The sequence below is a fragment of the Mercenaria mercenaria genome, chromosome 3 (assembly GCF_021730395.1).
Source record: "Mercenaria mercenaria strain notata chromosome 3, MADL_Memer_1, whole genome shotgun sequence".
Classification (NCBI taxonomy): Eukaryota; Metazoa; Mollusca; class Bivalvia; order Venerida; family Veneridae; genus Mercenaria; species Mercenaria mercenaria.
In genome coordinates this window covers 53,558,611-53,578,083 of record NC_069363.1, presented here as the reverse complement: position 1 = coordinate 53,578,083, position 19,473 = coordinate 53,558,611, and the positions used below count along the sequence as shown (strand labels likewise).

The window sequence follows — 19,473 nt, the reverse complement described above, 5'->3', positions numbered from 1 at the left end:
TTGAGGCTTGTTTTCTCGACACAGCTCTAGAAGACTTTGCTATGGCTGTTCTGCTTGATGCACTGGTGACAGATTTTGATGAAGGAGGTCTACCAGACACAGGAACAGCATGCTTAGTAAGAGATGGTCCTCTCGGGACATGAGTAGGAAGCTTTGCCAAAGTTGTCCTTCCCGGTTCAGGAATTGATGGTTTTCTTAAGGCTTTTCTTCCTGAAAATGGAACGACCGGCTTTTCTGAGGCGTTTTTCCCTTTTTGAGGAGTTGAGGTTTCTCCAAAGGATTCTCTTTCCGAAACCGTCACGACTGGCTTTGTTGCGACCTTTCTTCCTGGGACATCAGTAGCAAGTTTTTCAAAGACGTTTAATTTGGAATCAGGAGCTTTTTCGTCAGGTGCTTTTGTCAGCCTATCAGAGGCAGATTTTTCTAAGGTTTTTCTGTTCGGCAAAAGGTTGTCAGGTTTTGGTAAGGCTTTTCTTTTCGACAAGGAAGTATCAGGTTTGGCTTGGCCAGGTCTCCTCGTCTCGGGAGTGGCATGTTTTGTCGCTTTTGGTCTTATCAATTTTGAAGTGTCATATTTAGGTGCATCTGGAGGTCTTTCACGCGCCTGGATTTTTGAGGAATTATTTCCTAATGTATCGGAATGGGTCTTTGAGATCTTGTTTCTTTTTGATTTCGTCCATGTAGACACGGTCTTTGCAGAATATATATCACTGCCATTTTCAGTAACATTCTCTTTATATTTTGACTTTATGCTTTTGGTCTGGGCAACGTTATCAGCAAGTTTGCAATCTATTTCGTTTCCTTTTACTTGAATCTTCTTTTTTCTACATACTTTAGGAATTTCTTTAATATTTTCTGCTTTTTCTTTTAGGGTTTTCTTTTCTACTTTCTTGATATCGTTTTCAGATGATGTTTTGCAACTATTGTTTGTTTTCTTTATGTTTTCTTTCTTTTTATTTGTCATTGTTGATATTTTAACATGCCCATTACCTTTGTTCTGAACTTTGCATGGCTTCTCATTCAAAGGTTTAGTGGTATTTACTTCTCTTGTCTTTGTAGGCACAGACGATATTCTTTCATTCACTTCATCCTTTACCGTTGTACGTTTGTTTTTGTTGTCTGAAATACGTTCTAGTAGTATTTCAGTGCTCTTCTTTCGCACTTTATCATTTATCAGTTTGGTGAACTGACTAACTTTCTTTTTGTCGCCTTTCTTCAGGCCTGTAGGAAATCGTCGCCTATTTTGAAATTTTATGCATATATCAGAAAAATCTATACTTGCCTTTTTCACACTGTCAAGCACTTCTTCTGTATTACTGGTATCGTCGGCTGTTCTTCGTTTTGTCCCTTTGCGTATTTGGTCAGCTCTGAAACTGCTAATGAGTTATCATTTGCCGCTTCTACATTCTTTCTCCCCAAAAGTCTGTGCTGGAAAGATCGCCTACAAACTTAGAAGCAGTAGCGTCTTTCTGCTGTTGGATCCATGGTGTTTTTCCAGCGTTTTTGCTGCCTTAGGCTTGGGGGCACGGTCTTCCTCTGTTGCAAGGACATGTCTGTTGATATAAAACATACATGCTTTGAAAGATTTATTAGGAATGACAAAGAAAATAAGATATACAAACTACGAAATATATACTTCTTAGTAGGAAAATAAAACGGTGCAACATACAGTCAACCCTGCTGATAATTTTTTTTTCACAGGCAACCACTAATGATAGGAAAAATTGTACTGCTGTTAGGTCTACGGGGAAAGGGTAGAGAAAATGGTTATTTTTCAAGGCAGGTTATAGTCTTGAGGTGTTTAGGAGGTAGTCTATATTTGCCTGTACTCAGTTTACTCAGCTGCTATTTATATAAATACCTTTGTTTTCCTTCCTCTTTTAAAGATGCATCATCAGCTCGCCATTTCGAGATCGGTTTTGGGTTTTTAAAATCTTCTTTTACCTCCGAAACTGAAATCACAAAATTCAGTCAAAAATGCATTCGAGCTGCCGTTCAATATATGAGCCGCGCCGTGAGAAAACCAACATAGTGGCTTTGCGACCAGCATGGATCCAGACCAGCCTGCGCATCCGCGCAGTCTGGTCAGGATCCATGCTGTTCGCTAACAGTTTCTCTAATTGCAATAGACTTTGAAAGCGAACAGCATGGATCCTGACCAGACTGCGCGGATGCGCAGGCTGGTCTGGATCCATGCTGGTCGCAAACCCACTATGTTGGTTTTCTCATGGCGCGGCTCATATATACGTGTGTCGAAATGTATACTCTTTGTTTATCGTCTTTTTGTGTTTAAATAAGTTTGAAATTATCATTATTTTCCTCTGTCGAAGACTGTAGGATATGAATGTAGCGTTGTCCGTCCGGCTGTTCGTCCGGGCGTCTGTCCGTCCGAAATTGATAATGCTTATAATTCAAAACATATGTTAGCCTCACATAATTATTAATCTGCACAAGTTATATAGTATTATCCCCCTTGACCCAGAAAAAAATATGGAACTTTGACTGCAATCTAGGAAACCTATTGATGGATCTTCATAAAACAGATGTAGATCACTAGGCCCTATATGGACGTTGGTGATCACTTCTGTAACTCCATAGTTATGTCCTTGTAATCCATGCGCTGATCTTCGTGAATTTGGGGAAAATGAAGATCACTAAAAGCACATCGTTCATCAGGAACTGCAAAGTTATTGCCCTTTTATTGTTTTAAAATGAAAAAAAAAATCTCACAAAACAAAGTAATCTATGTATAGCTGGAAATTTAATATCTTTCAAGATTACAAAACATTTCGAGGGGGATATAAACTCACTTAATTTGCTTAATATTATTATTTAGGTCAGCTGGAAGCAACTCACAAGGCTTCTGATTGCTTGAAAAAGTATAGGGTATTCCGCGGTGTATATTTACCATGTAAACTGATCTCCCACTGGTGTAAAATATGTTGGATGTGTTAGGAAACTACCTTATTTCATAAAAAAACTATACTTTATGATTACTGGCTAAACTTATATGGAAAGATGCATTTTGTGTGAGAAACATGCATGTTTTATCAATAGAGCATTTTCATGAAAAATAAAAAAATCACTACCGGACTACGGGTAACCGAGTTCAAAGAGAAAAAGTGCCCAAAAGTGACGGTGAACATGTAGTTAGTCAGTTTAGTATTTCTTGCAGTTTTTTCTAAAGTTCTAGGATAGTTCTTTCATCCTGCGTAGGTGGCATCAAAAGTGTAAATGTTAGGAAAGGGCCATGACCCGGGAAACATTACAATATAGGCCTCTGGGAAGTGAGTTAGTTCCCATTGACCTTTATTGAATTTCTCTTCGCTTTGGCATTGGTCCCTTTATTATACGTTTTTGAAAATACGGGTAATAAGCTAAAAAACATACCGAATACACCAAATGTAATATATATACACTTACTTTATACATTTAGTGCTTGCAAACCATGCTGATTATGACAGCTACGATTACAACTTTTACTCAAAAATGAAAAAACGTACAGGGAACCTACATGTTTTAGTTTTGACTGGTTTTGTAGAAGATCGATCACTTGACTTTATCCTTTGTCTTCTGTTGTCTTTAACAATCGAGCTAGAGTATGGGCCCTCTCGCACGTGCGACTTATGACGTCTGCGTGCACATGGCCGTTTGTTGTCTGAGCTGAAGAGCATAATATAAAATTACAATGTACATCAATTAGTTTTACAGATTCTATCGACATGAGTCAAACTTGTAACAATTTGTTGATCTGTGCCAGATAAACACAAACTAAATACTGGATTTTTGACCAGCATTCTCACCGAGTGGCGGTAAAGAATTTGCGCGTTATATCAATACATAAATTTGTCGATGAAGGTGCCAAGTGCTATAGGCCAGTGTCCGTATTTATAAAAAAGATAGTCTTCTTCTAAACGTGCAGATTGATGTTACTTCCTTTATGTTGTACATGCATACCGAAACTTTGCATACACTATTGTTGTAGTATACATGACTTTAATTCTTGAGCAAAATTTCATTAAAATCCTCACATGAATTACAGATATATGGCAAAAAAAGTAAAATGAGAAGATTGATTAATATGGATCCTGTCTGACAATTTTACAGTATCACTTGAGCGTACGAGAAAGAGCAATTTCAGAAAGTGATTATTTTTTAAAACCAAATACCTGTCAGAGTCAAGTATTTTCTCGAGACCAGAAAGTTCCTCGTCATCCAGAAGGTCCAGCAAGTCATCACCATTCTGAACACGCTTCCGCCTCTTTCTTAACTTCTGCTTGGACAATGGCTTTGAGTTTTGTCCACCTAATTAAATTATTGTGTTTTAGAATGCACGACATCTCCGGACAAATAGTCTACGAAATATGTCAATTTTAAGTAAGAACGCCGTCGCTAGGTACATGTATATATACATGTTCATATTTTCATGACAAACTATATAAGGATGACGTACTTTAAAACAAATATGAGGAATGAAGTCTATTGTCAAACTGTAAACTGGTGTTTTTTTTTAATTTCTTTACTTTATACAAGTGCATGTCTAACTGAGGACGAAACACCAAAGTGGTAACATACTACCTTGTAATGCATTATAATTCTAAAAAAAAATACATATTCATACCGACAAATCCAATTCTTTGTTCGAGATCGCTGTCAACATTACCACGTGATCGCTTTCCTTTGTTAGGGTGCAGACGACCTGGTGCACGCTCTCTGTGTTCCTCAGAATCGTGAGCTGTTAGACCTAATTTCGTCTTCGTTATGAGATTTCTCTCCTCTGTCAAAATAAAATGACCGATGTGACAATAATAAAACTCCTATGAGGTATTATCTAAAGGACGAAATCATTTCTTTGACATAGCCTGTGACGTGATTTTGCATGGAACGGCCATTTAAGAAATTATTATTTTTCGGAGTTCATGCAAAATGAACGACAGAATAGGATCGGTAAATCCAAAAATCGCACGAGCAACTCGTGTTAATTTTGCCGATCCTATCATGTCATTCAATTCGCATGAACTCTAAAAAACTAAATTCAAATTTAAACAGTACTTTCTTTCCATTTGCAAACATTGTTTTATTATAAACTGCACACATTATAATCAGCTTCCCGGTCATTCTGTTTACCAGACAGAACAACTGCGACGTCATCTAACGAAGTTCTCCCAGACTATACGTGGACGTCGTCAAAACAGCGGAATTTTATCACTAAGCAAAATTCGTAACTTGGCCGCTACTCCTGGTTACTTCGATCTGTTGTTAAATTAATTTCCGTTACTTTATTGCAACAACTGTTCTAAAATTGTCAAACGAAGAGTTATATATTACCTTGAGACGAAGCCACTAGGGATTGTTTGTCCACGATGTGTGGAAGCCTCGTTTCCTTTAGTCCGCCATTTTCTGGCAGTCTCGGGAAACGAGATTTTGGATTTCTTTGTTCAAGCTGTCCAGTGTCGTCGAATATCGACAACAGTGGAAAACTAGACTGTTTATACCGACGGATTTCTGAAAAAGACAGAAATGAATATGACTAACAAGCAATGTTTATAGTTTATACACTGTCAGTTTGTTAACCTACCTGGTAATGAAATGCTGAAATGTTCTGCTACTCGTTATTTTTTTTTACTCTATTCTTAATGTTCTCCCTATTTTCTTCTTTATTTTATCAATTATATTAGTGTCTTTATTCTTCTGAATTTTTAGACATTCAGCTACAGTTAAGACTCAATTAACGTGATAGGATAAAATTGATATACTCAAGTGATTTGATATACTTCAGAGAAAAGTGTTGTTCATAATTTACATAAATTGTTCAGTTCTGCAGTGGCTATTATCTCGAAATATATATTTTACAGGGTATAAAATAAAATTTAAGTCTGATCATGGATTTTGACTACAGAAATTCTAAAATATTACTATGTTTTGATAATTATAATGTATGGGCCTAACATATTTCTCTAGGTAGTTCAGCTGTGAAAATATGTCAATACATGTAGGCCTTTATTTGAAATAATTGCATAATAAATTTTCAAATTAAAAGTAAAACAAAACAAAAAAAAAATACATCAGCATCAGCGCAGTCTGGTCAGGATCCATGCTGTTCGCTAACGGTTTTTCTAATTACAGTAGGCTTTGAAAGCGAACAGCATCGATCCTGACCAGACTGCGCGGATGCGCAGGCTGGTCTGGATCCATGCTGGTCGCTTTCAAAGCCACTATATTGGTTTTCCCATGGCACGGCTCAAATGAGATTCGTTTTCTTTATCCTCACTAACTAAACAAAACACAATTGTGACGAGATTCGTGAAAACTGAAAAAAAAAAAAAAAGAATCATTGTATTGTTCTTTAGAGTTAAAGCATTTGTTATAAAAGCAGAAAATATATTTTTGAACACCGCAACGTTTGTAGAAAGCCTCTCATAATTGTTCTGATCATCACAACAACAACAACAACGACGACAATAATAAAATAATAATAACGTATAATTTAAAACAAAAATAAAAAGCAGAAAAGGCAACATTAATTAAAAGTAAAATTGTTTATGTTATGTAATTCTAATAAAAAGGAAAAGATCTTTTTTGTATTACACATATTCGAACACAACATTCATTCATTAAATTTGGTAGGGGAAAAAATACTTTTTTGATTAACAAACTCGGATAAACAATCTCACAGAAAAAATAATGACAGAGAAAGTAGTGTAGCAGCTAATTCAACTTCAAACATATTTGAGCCGTGCCATGGGAAAACCAACATAGTGGCTTTGCGACCAGCATGGATCCAGACCAGCCTGCACATCCGCGCAGTCTGCTTATAGGCTTACCAAAAATAGCTTTGAAAGCGAACAGCATTGATCCTGACCAGACTGTGCGGATGCGCAGGCTGGTCTGGATCCATGCTGGTCGCAAAGCCACTATGTTGGTTTTCTCATGGCACGGCTCATTTTAGCTTTCAGTTAATTAATCATTGCGCTTATTTTTCGTTATTGTTTGGGTAGAAAATTCAAAGACGCGCATGGTGTTACAACTCTTTTTTTCTTTTTTTTTTTTGGAGGGGGGGGGGGGGGGGGGGGGGGGGGGGGGGCGCGGGGTCTGCCTTGGCCTAGCACATTGATGATCTAGCACAATAATCAAATTTTATTAGCTAACATTTCAAACTTAAATCAAAGATGGTTGATTCAGAAAACTAGAAGTTGTTTATCATAAACAATTCTAGCAACTCTTCCTTGAAGAATACAAATCTGAATCTTCATTTATTAGCTTTACTTTCATGTGCACAAGGATTGTTTATTTTTTAACAGAGGATATGAAAAAATTATTCTACAATGAATATACCGGTATTTTGTCTGTTTTAGATTACTGCTGTACAATTTAGTATACATGCAGTAAAGGCTCATCAAATAAGATTTTTGCACTTCAAGGAAGAGTTGCTAGAATTGTTTTGAATAAAGAATTGCAGACAAATAAATCTGAAATGTTAAAAGAACTCGGATGGATGAAATTTTCTGAACGATGCAAATACCATACTGGAGTAATAATATATAAAACCACAAAAAATCTTGTACCATCTTACATATCTGATATTTTAACATTTTCCAGAAATAAAATTTATGGCCTTAGATCAGTTGTACATAATGATATTTTAATACCTAAATGTCGCACAAATTATATGAAAAGATCATTTGGCTATAATAGTGCTAAAGTATGGAATATCATTCCACAGAATATGCGTTGTGTGGATTCACTTACTGCTTTCAAAAGCAAATACAAAAAATACTTATTAGGATCTGAATAACCTACAACTTTTTTTCTGCAATTGCTATTTATCTATTTTCTTTTAACGGTTGAATGAACAGTGATGAATATCTGAGTGATTTTACTTTTTTATGATTGTATACATATTTTTTTCTAATTAAATGGAGTGTTTGTCAAGAGTGAATGTTGTATTTAGATGTTTATCATTCAAATTCTGTCTTGTATTATAATTATATAATCAGTTTTTATCTATTTTTGTGTGCTGAACTGTTTTTTTTTATTAATATTAAAGAAGGCCACATTGAAACTTAAGATGTTTAATATGTTCTAATACTGTTATAAATCTTTATGTGTTACCTTCTTGAAATAAAGTTATTATTATTATTATTATTACACCAAACTGACAGTACACTAAACTGTACAAGCAATACAATGCGTTGAGGATTTCTTTATAATCCTCTTCAACAGTGTATTTTTGTTATATGAATTATAAAGTACAAAAGTTTTCTGAAGCACAAAATACAAAAGTGCATTCTACAACAAGAAAAATCTAAAGTATAAAATTAAAAGAGTTTATGATTATTCTATTCGGAAAATTATCACAAAGTATCAACACGTCATTACAAAATCTATAATGCTTTGATGCCTATTTTTTCACAAACAACTCCCGCTTCACATAAAAGAGCCTTCATGCCTTCCTTTTTTATTAACATTTCCCGTTTCAATTAAAAGTGCTTTCTTGTAACGTTTTAGAAACATCTCCCGTTCCACATAAAAGTAAGACAAAATATATGATTTATTTACACTAAGTATTAAAATACAGTAATATACTTACTCAGTAACATTGTTAAAAAATCTAGATATTAAATATCTAGTGGTACAGTATATAAAATATGAAATGCCCGACACATTTCTGCAGCGTTATTTCGTCAAGAGTTCAGTGTAATAAGAAAACTATTTTAAACAATTAAAGATAAAACCTAAAAATGAAGGCAAACTTACCTCCGGGTAACATAAAAGTACAATCTGCTGTTGATTTTCTTTGAAAAGTTTTCTAGAACGATTGCAACAACTGTTTGTATGCTTTAGCGCAGTTCTTATGACTTGACGTCAATGAACGATTTACTCAGCATTATCTTGCCAACGTCATCGTTACGCCAAATGCGCGCAACAAAGAGTCCACATATAAAATAAAGTTCAATATAGATCTACCGTTTCTGATGATAAATGTTTAAAGCTAATTAATAACTTACGTAACGCACACAAATATTTATGAAATCTTTTTTGATATTTTGAATAGGAATCTTCTGAAGTTAGTTATGATGAGATGATGCGCAATGCTCTGTTGCCAGTGTTGCTGTTGCCGTGTAACGTAAATACACTGAGATAAACAAATGACGTCACTGTGATAACGTACTTTAAGGTTCTATATTTGCCAGTGTCGTTTAAGTTGTTGGAAGGATACTATTCAACACCTATTTTACTGAATAGAGGAGTTAGTAAAAACAGCAGCAACTACGCTTGAGAAATAGTTGGTTTAGAAATTGCACTGGAATTTTTAGCTGAGGTGAAAACTGATATTCAAAGAAAGATTCATATATTTACTGACTGTCAGGCAGCTATCCTGTCTGTATTTTGCAAGGAAGTACCAACAAATAAAATTGAATCTATCTCTAACATAAAAAGACACTTATCTAAAATTGAAGAGAGGGAAAATCAAATAGAAGTACATTGGATTCCAGGACATAAAAACCTGATGGGTAATGAGCTAACAGATAAACAGCCGAAATTAGCAGCAACGCAAATGGGCATATCTGATGCAGAAGAGGAGACTGGAATGATAGATGCAAGGTCAAGGTCATAGGTCAAAGTTCAGCAATATTCTCAAAATATGAACTTTTCAGAGCAGTAAATGCAGTCCTGAAAACGAAAATACAATTTTCATTGAGTCTAACGACACCATTGGAGCAATTCTCTCGTCGGTAGGTAGGTAGGTATAGGTCCTAGGTACAGATTGAGACCCAGTCCAGGTACCTACATTAGCCCGAGGGGTCAGGGCAAGTTGTAGAAGGTCACCAGGTAGTGTTCGAAATCTGCTTATTTTGACCATGTTGGAAAGGTTTTCGATAAAGTCCTGGCTATCAATTGATGCCATGTTTGAGTACCTCGGATAGCCGTAGGGGTTGGGGCGGGTTCGAGCATGTACATCCCGGGTACCTACCTACTCCATATGTAAATATGTTGGTTGACATCTAAGCTACTTACAAGTCCATATGATGCCATCAGCGCTCAAAACAGGTTTTAGAAAATGACCAAACTTGATATATGCGGTAGTGTGCTGACCAAGCCTAAGCTGGCCCGACCGGGGCAGACAAGAGAATTGCTTATGGGTATGTCAAATACTCAAACTTGACTTCATTCGATAACAAGGACAAATACCTATCTTATGGTATAACATAGTGGTATATGCAGGGTCAAAGGACATCCAACCGGGATGAAACCCGTCCAATATTGATAAAAGTAATGCTGTTTTGACTCAACATTCCTCCATAATATTATATTGCATGTCCTGACCTCAGATGGTATCCAATATACCCGAATGTGTTTTTGAACAGTAGCCAGGACCCGTACAAGCCAGACCATATGTAGTAAGGTATAAGTGATGACACAGAGGCTCGAACAAGGGTCTTAACTTGTTAAATTAGGTCTAAAGCTGATGTTTCATTGTTTATGCTGTACTTGATTTCCATATTTCATCTCCTGTGACCTCAAGGGTTATCCTTCCACCTTTAACCTACCTTAAAATGTATGTTATTTAGCTATAATATTAAGTACATTTATGTGTAAAGGGGGCTGTTTGCCTTCTCATCAGATGAAATATTAATCAAAATAAGCCCATTTTTTTCGAATATTTCCTTTACCGGACATCCATTTTTTATTTCCTGTCACCAATGTGTGTGACCTAGCAGCATGAAGTTAGCATCCTAGCAGTCTAGCGGCCTCCATTTTAGGCGCTGAGCGGCCGGCGTTGGGGCCATCGAGTATTATTTAATTTATTTAGATAAATATTGGAGACTAATTTTGAAAAAAATGCGTTAAACATGATTATTTATCTTTACTTTTTACCGAACTGCGCTAAAGATATCATGAATGTGATGACTCTGTTATTTACTTGTTTTATTAATATATATTATATCATTAAATATTTAATTGTTCATCTTTGTTCTTTCTATACAAACGGTACATGTACTTTATAGGTTTTTATTCTATAAAATAGAATCTTATGAATTTTAAAGAAAAAAATGTGTCTATGTGATTAATACAGTCTTGTGACTCTAGGTATGCAATGATAATCTATACTTAAGAAATATATACATTTTTTCGTTTTCATTTAAATATCTCTTTATCATATATGATTATACATTGTGCTATTCCTATAATCATTTAAATGAAAGATATTCGATCATATTCTTTCGATGATAATCTATTTTCACAGTATAATATCAAATTGTTCAATGAATATTCCAATCCATATAACATAAGTTTAGCACAGGCTTCGTATTTCCGTGCACTCTTAGACTTTTTTTTATCTTATTTTAAACAGTTCTTAGGTTGAAAACTTTCATCTTGAAAATCTTAAACATAAACGGGCTAAGAATCTTAAAAAAGTATCTTAGAAAAAATGTCATGAAATCTTAAGGACGCTCGTCTTGAAATTTAGGATAAAGATTCGATTTCTAAGACATTTTTTCCCTATTATTCTTTTCTATCTTAGAAAATATCTTAAAAATATCTGTCTCAGACATATATATCCTTTACGAAAATACCGGCCGAGATAATATTATATGCATTTCATCAAGAAAACAAGAAATATCTTTAAAAATGATGGTCGGCGAATTGTAATAAGGAAAAAAGTTTATGAATTTTTCATCTAACATTCATCTTTCATCTAACATTTTTCAAATTGCAAAACTAAACACCGCACTTTAACAATTTAAATGGTCCTCTTTTAATATTTCGCAAAGGTTTCGTAGGGTTGCAATTTTGTTTCGTTTATCCTTAGACGAATAATTACAGCAGTAGTTTGATGAAGATTCGTGAAGCGGTTCATGAGAAGAGGTCATTGAACGTGTTTATATTTTTAGCTAAATTGGTCCCTATCCCCATTTGTAACAAAATAGCAGGAGACCTTTCGATATTGTTACACATCCAGTTTGATAAAAATCCATTACATTTTAGTGGTTAATGCGAAGAAAGGCATATCTACTTTTAGCTATAGTGGTCCCTAATAGGGCCCAAGTTCCTATATAAACAAGCAAATTCGATGAATTGGTATCCGCCGCCGAAAGGGTTTGTGGTGAGGAATGGCAAAAAAATATATCCGGCAAAAAGTTAAGGATGTTAATAAGAAGCAAATAATTTCATTAGTCAAAATCAATTTAACAGAAAACAAATGTTTAATTAAAGGTCCAATACTAAAGAAAGTAAACATTTTAATTTCTTTTAAAAAGCACAGAAACTATTTCATTTTATTGGAAAATGAAAGTTGGTATGTAAAAATTCGAAATAAATCGCAGTATATGTACAATTATTTTTCTATGAAGTATGAAGAAAGTTAAAAAGACCTGGGGGGTCATTCTGTCGATTCATTGAAATTTCAACATAATACACATACATTTCTTTGAGTTCCAAAGACCTTCTGTAAATTTTGACCTGCCAATCTTCATTATTTAGTGTCTTGCAGAAGTCTATGCACTGGTTATGAAAAAAATTGCCAACTCACTTTCCCTTAGTAATGGACCTTTAAAGAGTACATAATAAATGTATGATACTTTGATCCTGACTAAAGAATTTATTTTGAATGGGATATGCTTACTGTAATAAGCTTAGCTTTCAAAATTAAATGCAGTTAATTGAAATATGAGCTTGAAGTTTAACTGGAACGAAATATTGTCTTTGAGTGGTTTGGCACCAGGTGTTATTGTTTAACATGTACATTTGAACTTAAAAAAACAGATGTCCTTATGAGAACACTGGTAAGATATCTTGAACATGACTGAGGGCAAGGCTTGTGCAGTCACAACTTAACATGTTGAAGGTTTGAACATTTAAAAAAAAAAGGAATGGAAATATATATATGTATATATATTTATTTTTTAAGGGTGTGGGGGTGCGGGGGAACGGGAGAGGAAACAAAATTTCACATGTTGATTATAAATATTGATGGAAAATTAAAAATGAAAAACAAGAGGGTCATGATGACCCTGGATCGCTCACCAGAGTAATATGAGCTACATGTTTCTAATGTCAAACTGATGATTTTTAGAATTTTTTTGGAAGATTTTCAGATGTACAATCAAGTAACCCCTGGGGCGGAGCCAATTTTACCCCGGGGGTCATGATTTGAACAAAGTTTGTAGAAGTCTACTAGGAAATGTTACATATCAAATATCTAAGATCTAGGCCTTCTGGTTTATTTTTAGCAAATTTATGAAGATTTCCCTACGTACAATCAAGTAACCTCTGGGGCTGGGTCAATTTGACCCTGGGGGGTCAAGATTTGAACCAGTTTTGTAGAGGTCCACTAGGCAATGCTACATGTAAAATATCTAAGCTCTAGGCCTTTTGGTTTATTTTTAGAAAATTTTGAAGATTTTTATATGTACAATCAAGTAACCCCATGGGGCGGGGTCAATTTGACCCCGGGGGTCATGATTTGAAACTTTTTTGTAGTCTACTAGGCAATGCTACATGTCAAATATCTAAGATCTAGGCCTTCTAGTTTATTTTTAGAAATTTTTTGAAGATTTTCCTATGTAAAATCAAGTGACCCCTGGAGCGGGGTCAATTTTGACCCAGGGGTCATGATTTGAACAAATTTTGTAGAGGTCCACTAGGCAATGCAACATGTGAAATATCTAAGCTCTAGGCCTTCTGGTTTATTTTAAGAAAATTTTTAATGATTTTCCTAAGAAAAATCAAGTGACCCCTGGGGCGGGGTCAATTTTGACCCCAGGGTCATGATTTGAACAAATTTTGTAGAGGTCCACTAGGCAATGCTACACGTGAAATATCTAAGCTCTAGGCCTTCTGGTTTATTTTTAGAAAATTTTGAAGATTTTTCTATGTACAATGAAGTAACCCCATGGGGCGGGGTCATTTTGATCCTGGGGGTCATGATTTGAACAAATTTTGTAGAAGTCTATTAGGCAATGCTAGATGTCAAATACCTCAGATCTAGGCCTTCTGGTTTATTTTTAGAAAATTTTTGAAGATTTTCCTATGTAAATTCAAGTGACCCCTGAAGCAGGGTCAATTTTGACCCCGGGGGTCATGATTTGAACAAATTTTGTAGAGGTCCACTAGGCAATGCTACATGTGAAATATCTAAGCTCTAGGCCTTCTGGTTTATTTTAAGAAAATTTTTGAAGATTTTCCTAATATGTAAACTCAAGTGACTCCTGGGGCAGGGACAATTTTGACCCTGGGGTCATGATTTGAACAAATTTTGTAGAGGTCTACTAGGTAATGCAACATGTGAAATATCTAAGCTCTAGGCCTTCTGGTTTATTTTTAGAAAAATTTTGAAGATTTTCCTATGTAAAATCAAGTGACCCATGGGGCCGGGGTCAATTGTGACCCCGGGGTCATGATTTGAACAACTTTAGTAGAGGTCCACTAGGCAATGCTACAAGTCAAATATCTAAGCTCTAGAGCTTCTGGTTTTTGAGAAGAAGATTTTTAAAGATTTTCCTATGTAAAATCAAGTGACCCCTGGGGCGGGGTCAATTTTGAACCCGGGGTCACCCCGGGTGACCAAGGCAAGTAGGCGACCAGGTGTGGGTGCGCAACTTCACATGTTTATAATAAATGTTCACAGAAAAGAATGAAAGAAATTTAATGAAATTCTGCCAAATGGCAAGTTTGTTATGTACAAATATGTGGATTTGTAGACAATTAAAGGGCAATAACTCTGCAGTGACAAAAGAAATCCACACGAAATTGTGTGTGCACAACCACATTATAGTGCTCTAAATTCTGTTAAAGTTTCATAGTTTAAGGTCAAATATATCAAAAGTTATGATGCAGAAATTGCCATATTTATAGTACCCTATATAGTTAACACTAGAAACTTCTAAGGGCCATAACTCTGGTGTTACTTGGGCAATCTGACTGAAACTTGACGGGCCGCAAGAACTCATAGTGGTGAACAAGTATATGAAGTAATTAAATATTCCCAACCATTTCCTAGATATGGCTCCGGACGGACGGACGGAGGGAAGGACGGATGGACGGAAAGACGGACGGACGGACAACGCCAAAACTATATCCCTCCAGTCTACAATTTGCAGGGCAGTGCTGATTAGACTGCACCTTGAAATTTTAATTTTAAACAGCAGACCAGTTTACAGTTTGCAATTTGAATAGCGAAGTGCAGACCAGTTTGCAGTTCGCAATTCGAATCGCGAAGTGCAGACCAGTTTGCAGTTCGCAATTGGAAACACGAACTGCAGACCAACTGTGAAATGCATTTTTGTCCACAATGCGCAAGACAGTGCTGATCAGACTGCACTTTGAAATTTGAATCGTAAACTGCAGACCAGTTTGCAGTTTGCAATTCGAATCGCGAACTGCAGACCAGTTTGTAGTTCGCAATTGGAAACGCGAATTGCGAACTGCGAACTGCACACCAGTTTGCAGTTCGCAACTGGAAACGCGAATGTATGTTTGTTATTGTTATTCAATGTCGTATCAGTCATATTCTAAGTGTTACAATTGTTATTCTATATGTCGTTATTCTTATTGTATGTTCGATATTCTTATTGTAAAAGACGTTGTTGTTGTATTATATTCATTATTGTTTTTGTAAGCTTGATATTCTTATTGTATGTGGGATTTCCCGCGATATAAATAGCACATGCGATATAAATAGCACAGCGACGCTATACAAATACAATCACATAACATAGAATAAGAATGACACGTTTTGTAATAGAATCGTCAGATATTGAACAACAATGATGACTTTAACCATAAGAATATTGAACATACAATAAGAATAACGACATATACAATAACAATGGTATTACTTAGACTATGATTGACACGACATTGAATAACAATATCAAAGATACAATAACAGTAACGAAATATAGAATAACAATAATGACTTTTACCATAAGAATATCGAACATACAATAAGAATAACGACATATACAATAACAATGGTAAGACTTAGAATATGAATGACACGACATTGAATAACAATATCAAAGATACAATAAGAATAACGAAATATAGAATAACAATAATGACTTTTAGAATATGAATGACAAGATATTGAATAACAATAACAAAAATACAATAATAATAACATACATCTATAATTTAGCAACGTTTGACATGCCATAGTTTGACGTAGCTTTATAGCAATAAATGCCTGCCAGAGTAATAGTATTTCCATTTGCTTACAAACACTATTTGCATCAGTGTACAGCAATCTAACCAAACTTGAACCAGATTTCCTTTCAACCCAGATAAAAACTGATGCTTAACCAAAACACGAATGACAGAGGGGCTCATATTTATCAGCCATTTTAATTATTGCAATGAAATTCCTGCAGTTGCTACGCGACATCTTGATGGAAAACAGAGTCAATATTCCATGATTGAAATGAGCCGAACAGGGTCATATAATTAAGATGACCAGGCAGCGTTTGCTCATAAAAAATGTCGTTTAAATCTGGAAGGTTTTCGACCTGGTTTGAGCCACATGGCAAGGAAATATATACATATCCTTCATGAACGAGGAGTTATAAGTCTGACCAAGATTGGGTACCTGGATAAATTTAGATTTTGAAGAGACGTCTTAGAAGGTAACCGGGAAGTACTCAAACTTAGAATATTTCACTATTTTGACCATATCTTGACGGTTTTCGACCTTGTTCGAGCCCCTACCACATGAACATACAATACATGTAAATAAAGGTATATATCCAGCCACAAAATTCCATTACTCACGAGGAGAAGGTGACACTGATCAAAGTACTTACAAAGCCAAGGCCAACCAAGAATGACTACCACCTACTAGAAAGATGGGAACAAGTCATCATCTTTAGGCTTCGCAGAGGACATAACAGGTTAAATGCCCACATGTGCACAAAGCTTAAATTGTCTCCGATGTGCCCCTGTGGTCTGGAACAGCAAATTGCTGAGCACATTCTGCAGAGATGTCCACGTTTGGAAAACCAAAGAAAAAATGTGTGGCCAAACAGCACTCCAATGAAAACCAAAGTGCACGGCAAGGAGGAGGACCTGAAGAAGACGGCATCCTTCATTGCTGGATCAGGAGTGACAGTGTAGGCGGTGAACGCCAAGAAGAAGAAGAGAAGGTATATATCCTGGATGCAGTTTGAAATCTGGAGTAGCTCTAGAGGCTATGGGGTAGATCATACATTAAGGTATGGTAGTATATGTTCAAGTATCTACATGTTGGGTACAATATATGGATGTGTAGATAGAAGATTCCACTTCGAAGAGTCAAATATCGTCCATTACATTTTTGACCTTTGACAGACGGACAGACGTACATATTTTTCGGATGAAAGTACAAAATACGAAGTCGAAATTTCGTGTTATTAACTCGAAATTTCTTGTTACCTAACTCGAAAGTTCGACTTATTAACTCGAAATTTCGACTCATTATCTCGAAATTTTGAATTAAGTCACTCGAAATTTCGAGTTAATTATGTCAAAATTTCGAATTAGTAACCCGAAATTTCGAGTAAATAAACCGAAATTTCAAGTTAGTTTCTCGAAATGTCGAGTTAATAAACAAAACGCACCTGGCACTAATGCTCTTCCGTAGTTAGTGGCTTGAATATTTGGGAGAAGGGAGTCCAATCAATTTTACTGTATCATAGAAGACCATCACGACACATTTACGCCAACAAAACTGCAACCATCTTTGGAACTACATAAAGTAATTAATATCAAACAGAACCTGTGACTGTATGTTGATATACCAGATTCCGCAATAACGACAATGCGGCGAAAGTTCTCATCAGAACTAATTTTCTACCAAACATTTATCACAGGGAAGTACTCACATTTATCAACCAATTCATTTGTCCCGATTCTTGAAATTGCTTTGCGGCAAATAGATGACAAAATCTCCGACAGGAAGTAAAATTCAGTTAATACAATGAAAAATGTTGTTCCAAGATTGCTTCTTGAATCTTAGGTAAAATTGATTTCGAAAGGAAGTAAAGTTATTTTTTATATAAACAAGACTATCTGGTGGAAGAAGAAAAAAAAACACAAGATCATTGAGAGAACGATATTTGTCTTCATTTTCTTGCAAAAACGTTTATTCATATCATCAGTATATAGTTTTGATTGCTGCATAATCTAACCAAACTTGTGATTGTTTCCCATTCAGGATAAAACTATTACCAGAAGTAATGTTCTAAGAACCATTAACCAATCCAAGAGTGCTAATGTGTATCAGCCAATGCATTTGCTCCATTAGCATTCCTGAAATTGCTTCGCGACATCTAGATAGGAAACCAAGGTCAATAGTGAATTCCTAATATATACTGAAAATTGCCATATATATGTCTCTTTCACCTAACTGATTTGCTAAAGAAGCAATTTATGTCCATCTTAAGAGAACAGTATTATCGTTTATTGCGCCGCGCCATGAGAAAACCAACATAGTGGCTTTGCGACCAGCATGGATCCAGACCAAACTGCGCGGATCCATGCTGTTCGCTAACAGTTTCTCTAACTGTAATAGGTTTTGAAAGCGAACAGCATGGATCCTGACCAGACTGCGCGGATGCGCAGGCTGGTCTGTATCCATGCTGGTCGCAAAGGCACAATGTTGGTTTTCTCATGGCGCGGCTCTATTATTTCCGTGAGTAAAAGGAGCATATATAATCGGACAACTGTGCCCATATTTCAAAACAGTTGTTCTGAAAATGGCCTTGTTAATGTTATGGTAATGTCTGACAGACTTCTGTTGTGTGAATATGGATAAAGTTCAATATTTCATGGGTCATGGTTAGGCCATGGCATAAACAACATTGAAGTGGATGTATTTTCTAGAAAATAAGTTATAATTTTCGTAATTTTGGTACGTTTTTAAATGTGGACAAACCGTTTCATAGATTGTTTGTGCTTAATTATCTACAATCACCTCTTAAATGTACTGAACTGTAGTAAAAGTTGCAATTCTATGAGATAATGCGCAAATCTAAAAACAGACAAGCTACCACTCCATCACTTTCACAACTTCACAGCTATGTCTGTCCCCACAAAACTGAAATAAACACACGGTAATTTAGGCATTACTATCAGTCATGTGTCTCAATACAGACTATGAAATGATCATACAGTCCGCAGTCTCGATCTCACCGTCAGAACAGTTATTGTTAGCTATAATTCAATATTTTTTTTTTGAAATTGTTGGGCCCCTGTGGGCAAGTGGTTATGGTCGCTGACTTCGAATCATTGTCCTCATCGCTGTTTGATTTGAACCCCCTCTTGTGGTGTAGAATTCGCTTTTTGTGAGAAAGCCACTTTGAAAGAGATTCTTGTGCATGCTGCAACCTCCTGACAATTGTATTATTACAAAATTCTTTATGTAGATAACGGGGCTATAGTTTGTGTTAATGACCTGTCTATAGTATGAAAAAAGAAAAGAAACAAAAAACA

At 35.6% G+C, this 19,473-nt stretch overlaps 1 protein-coding gene across 1 annotated transcript; it reads right to left on the bottom strand.

Annotated features, from left to right (window-relative positions):
* Positions 1-39: 39 nt before the first annotated feature.
* LOC123524747 (nucleolar protein dao-5-like) lies at positions 40-8,889 on the bottom strand. The gene is made up of 9 exons (XM_053539707.1): positions 8,758-8,889; positions 5,329-5,505; positions 4,622-4,777; positions 4,170-4,305; positions 3,515-3,663; positions 1,862-1,952; positions 1,446-1,553; positions 94-1,238; positions 40-62 (listed from the first exon to the last, which is right to left on the bottom strand). The coding sequence occupies exons 1-9, from the start codon at positions 8,768-8,770 to the stop codon at positions 40-42; spliced, it is 1,998 nt and encodes a 665-aa protein (XP_053395682.1). The 5' UTR covers positions 8,771-8,889.
* Positions 8,890-19,473: the final 10,584 nt, after the last annotated feature.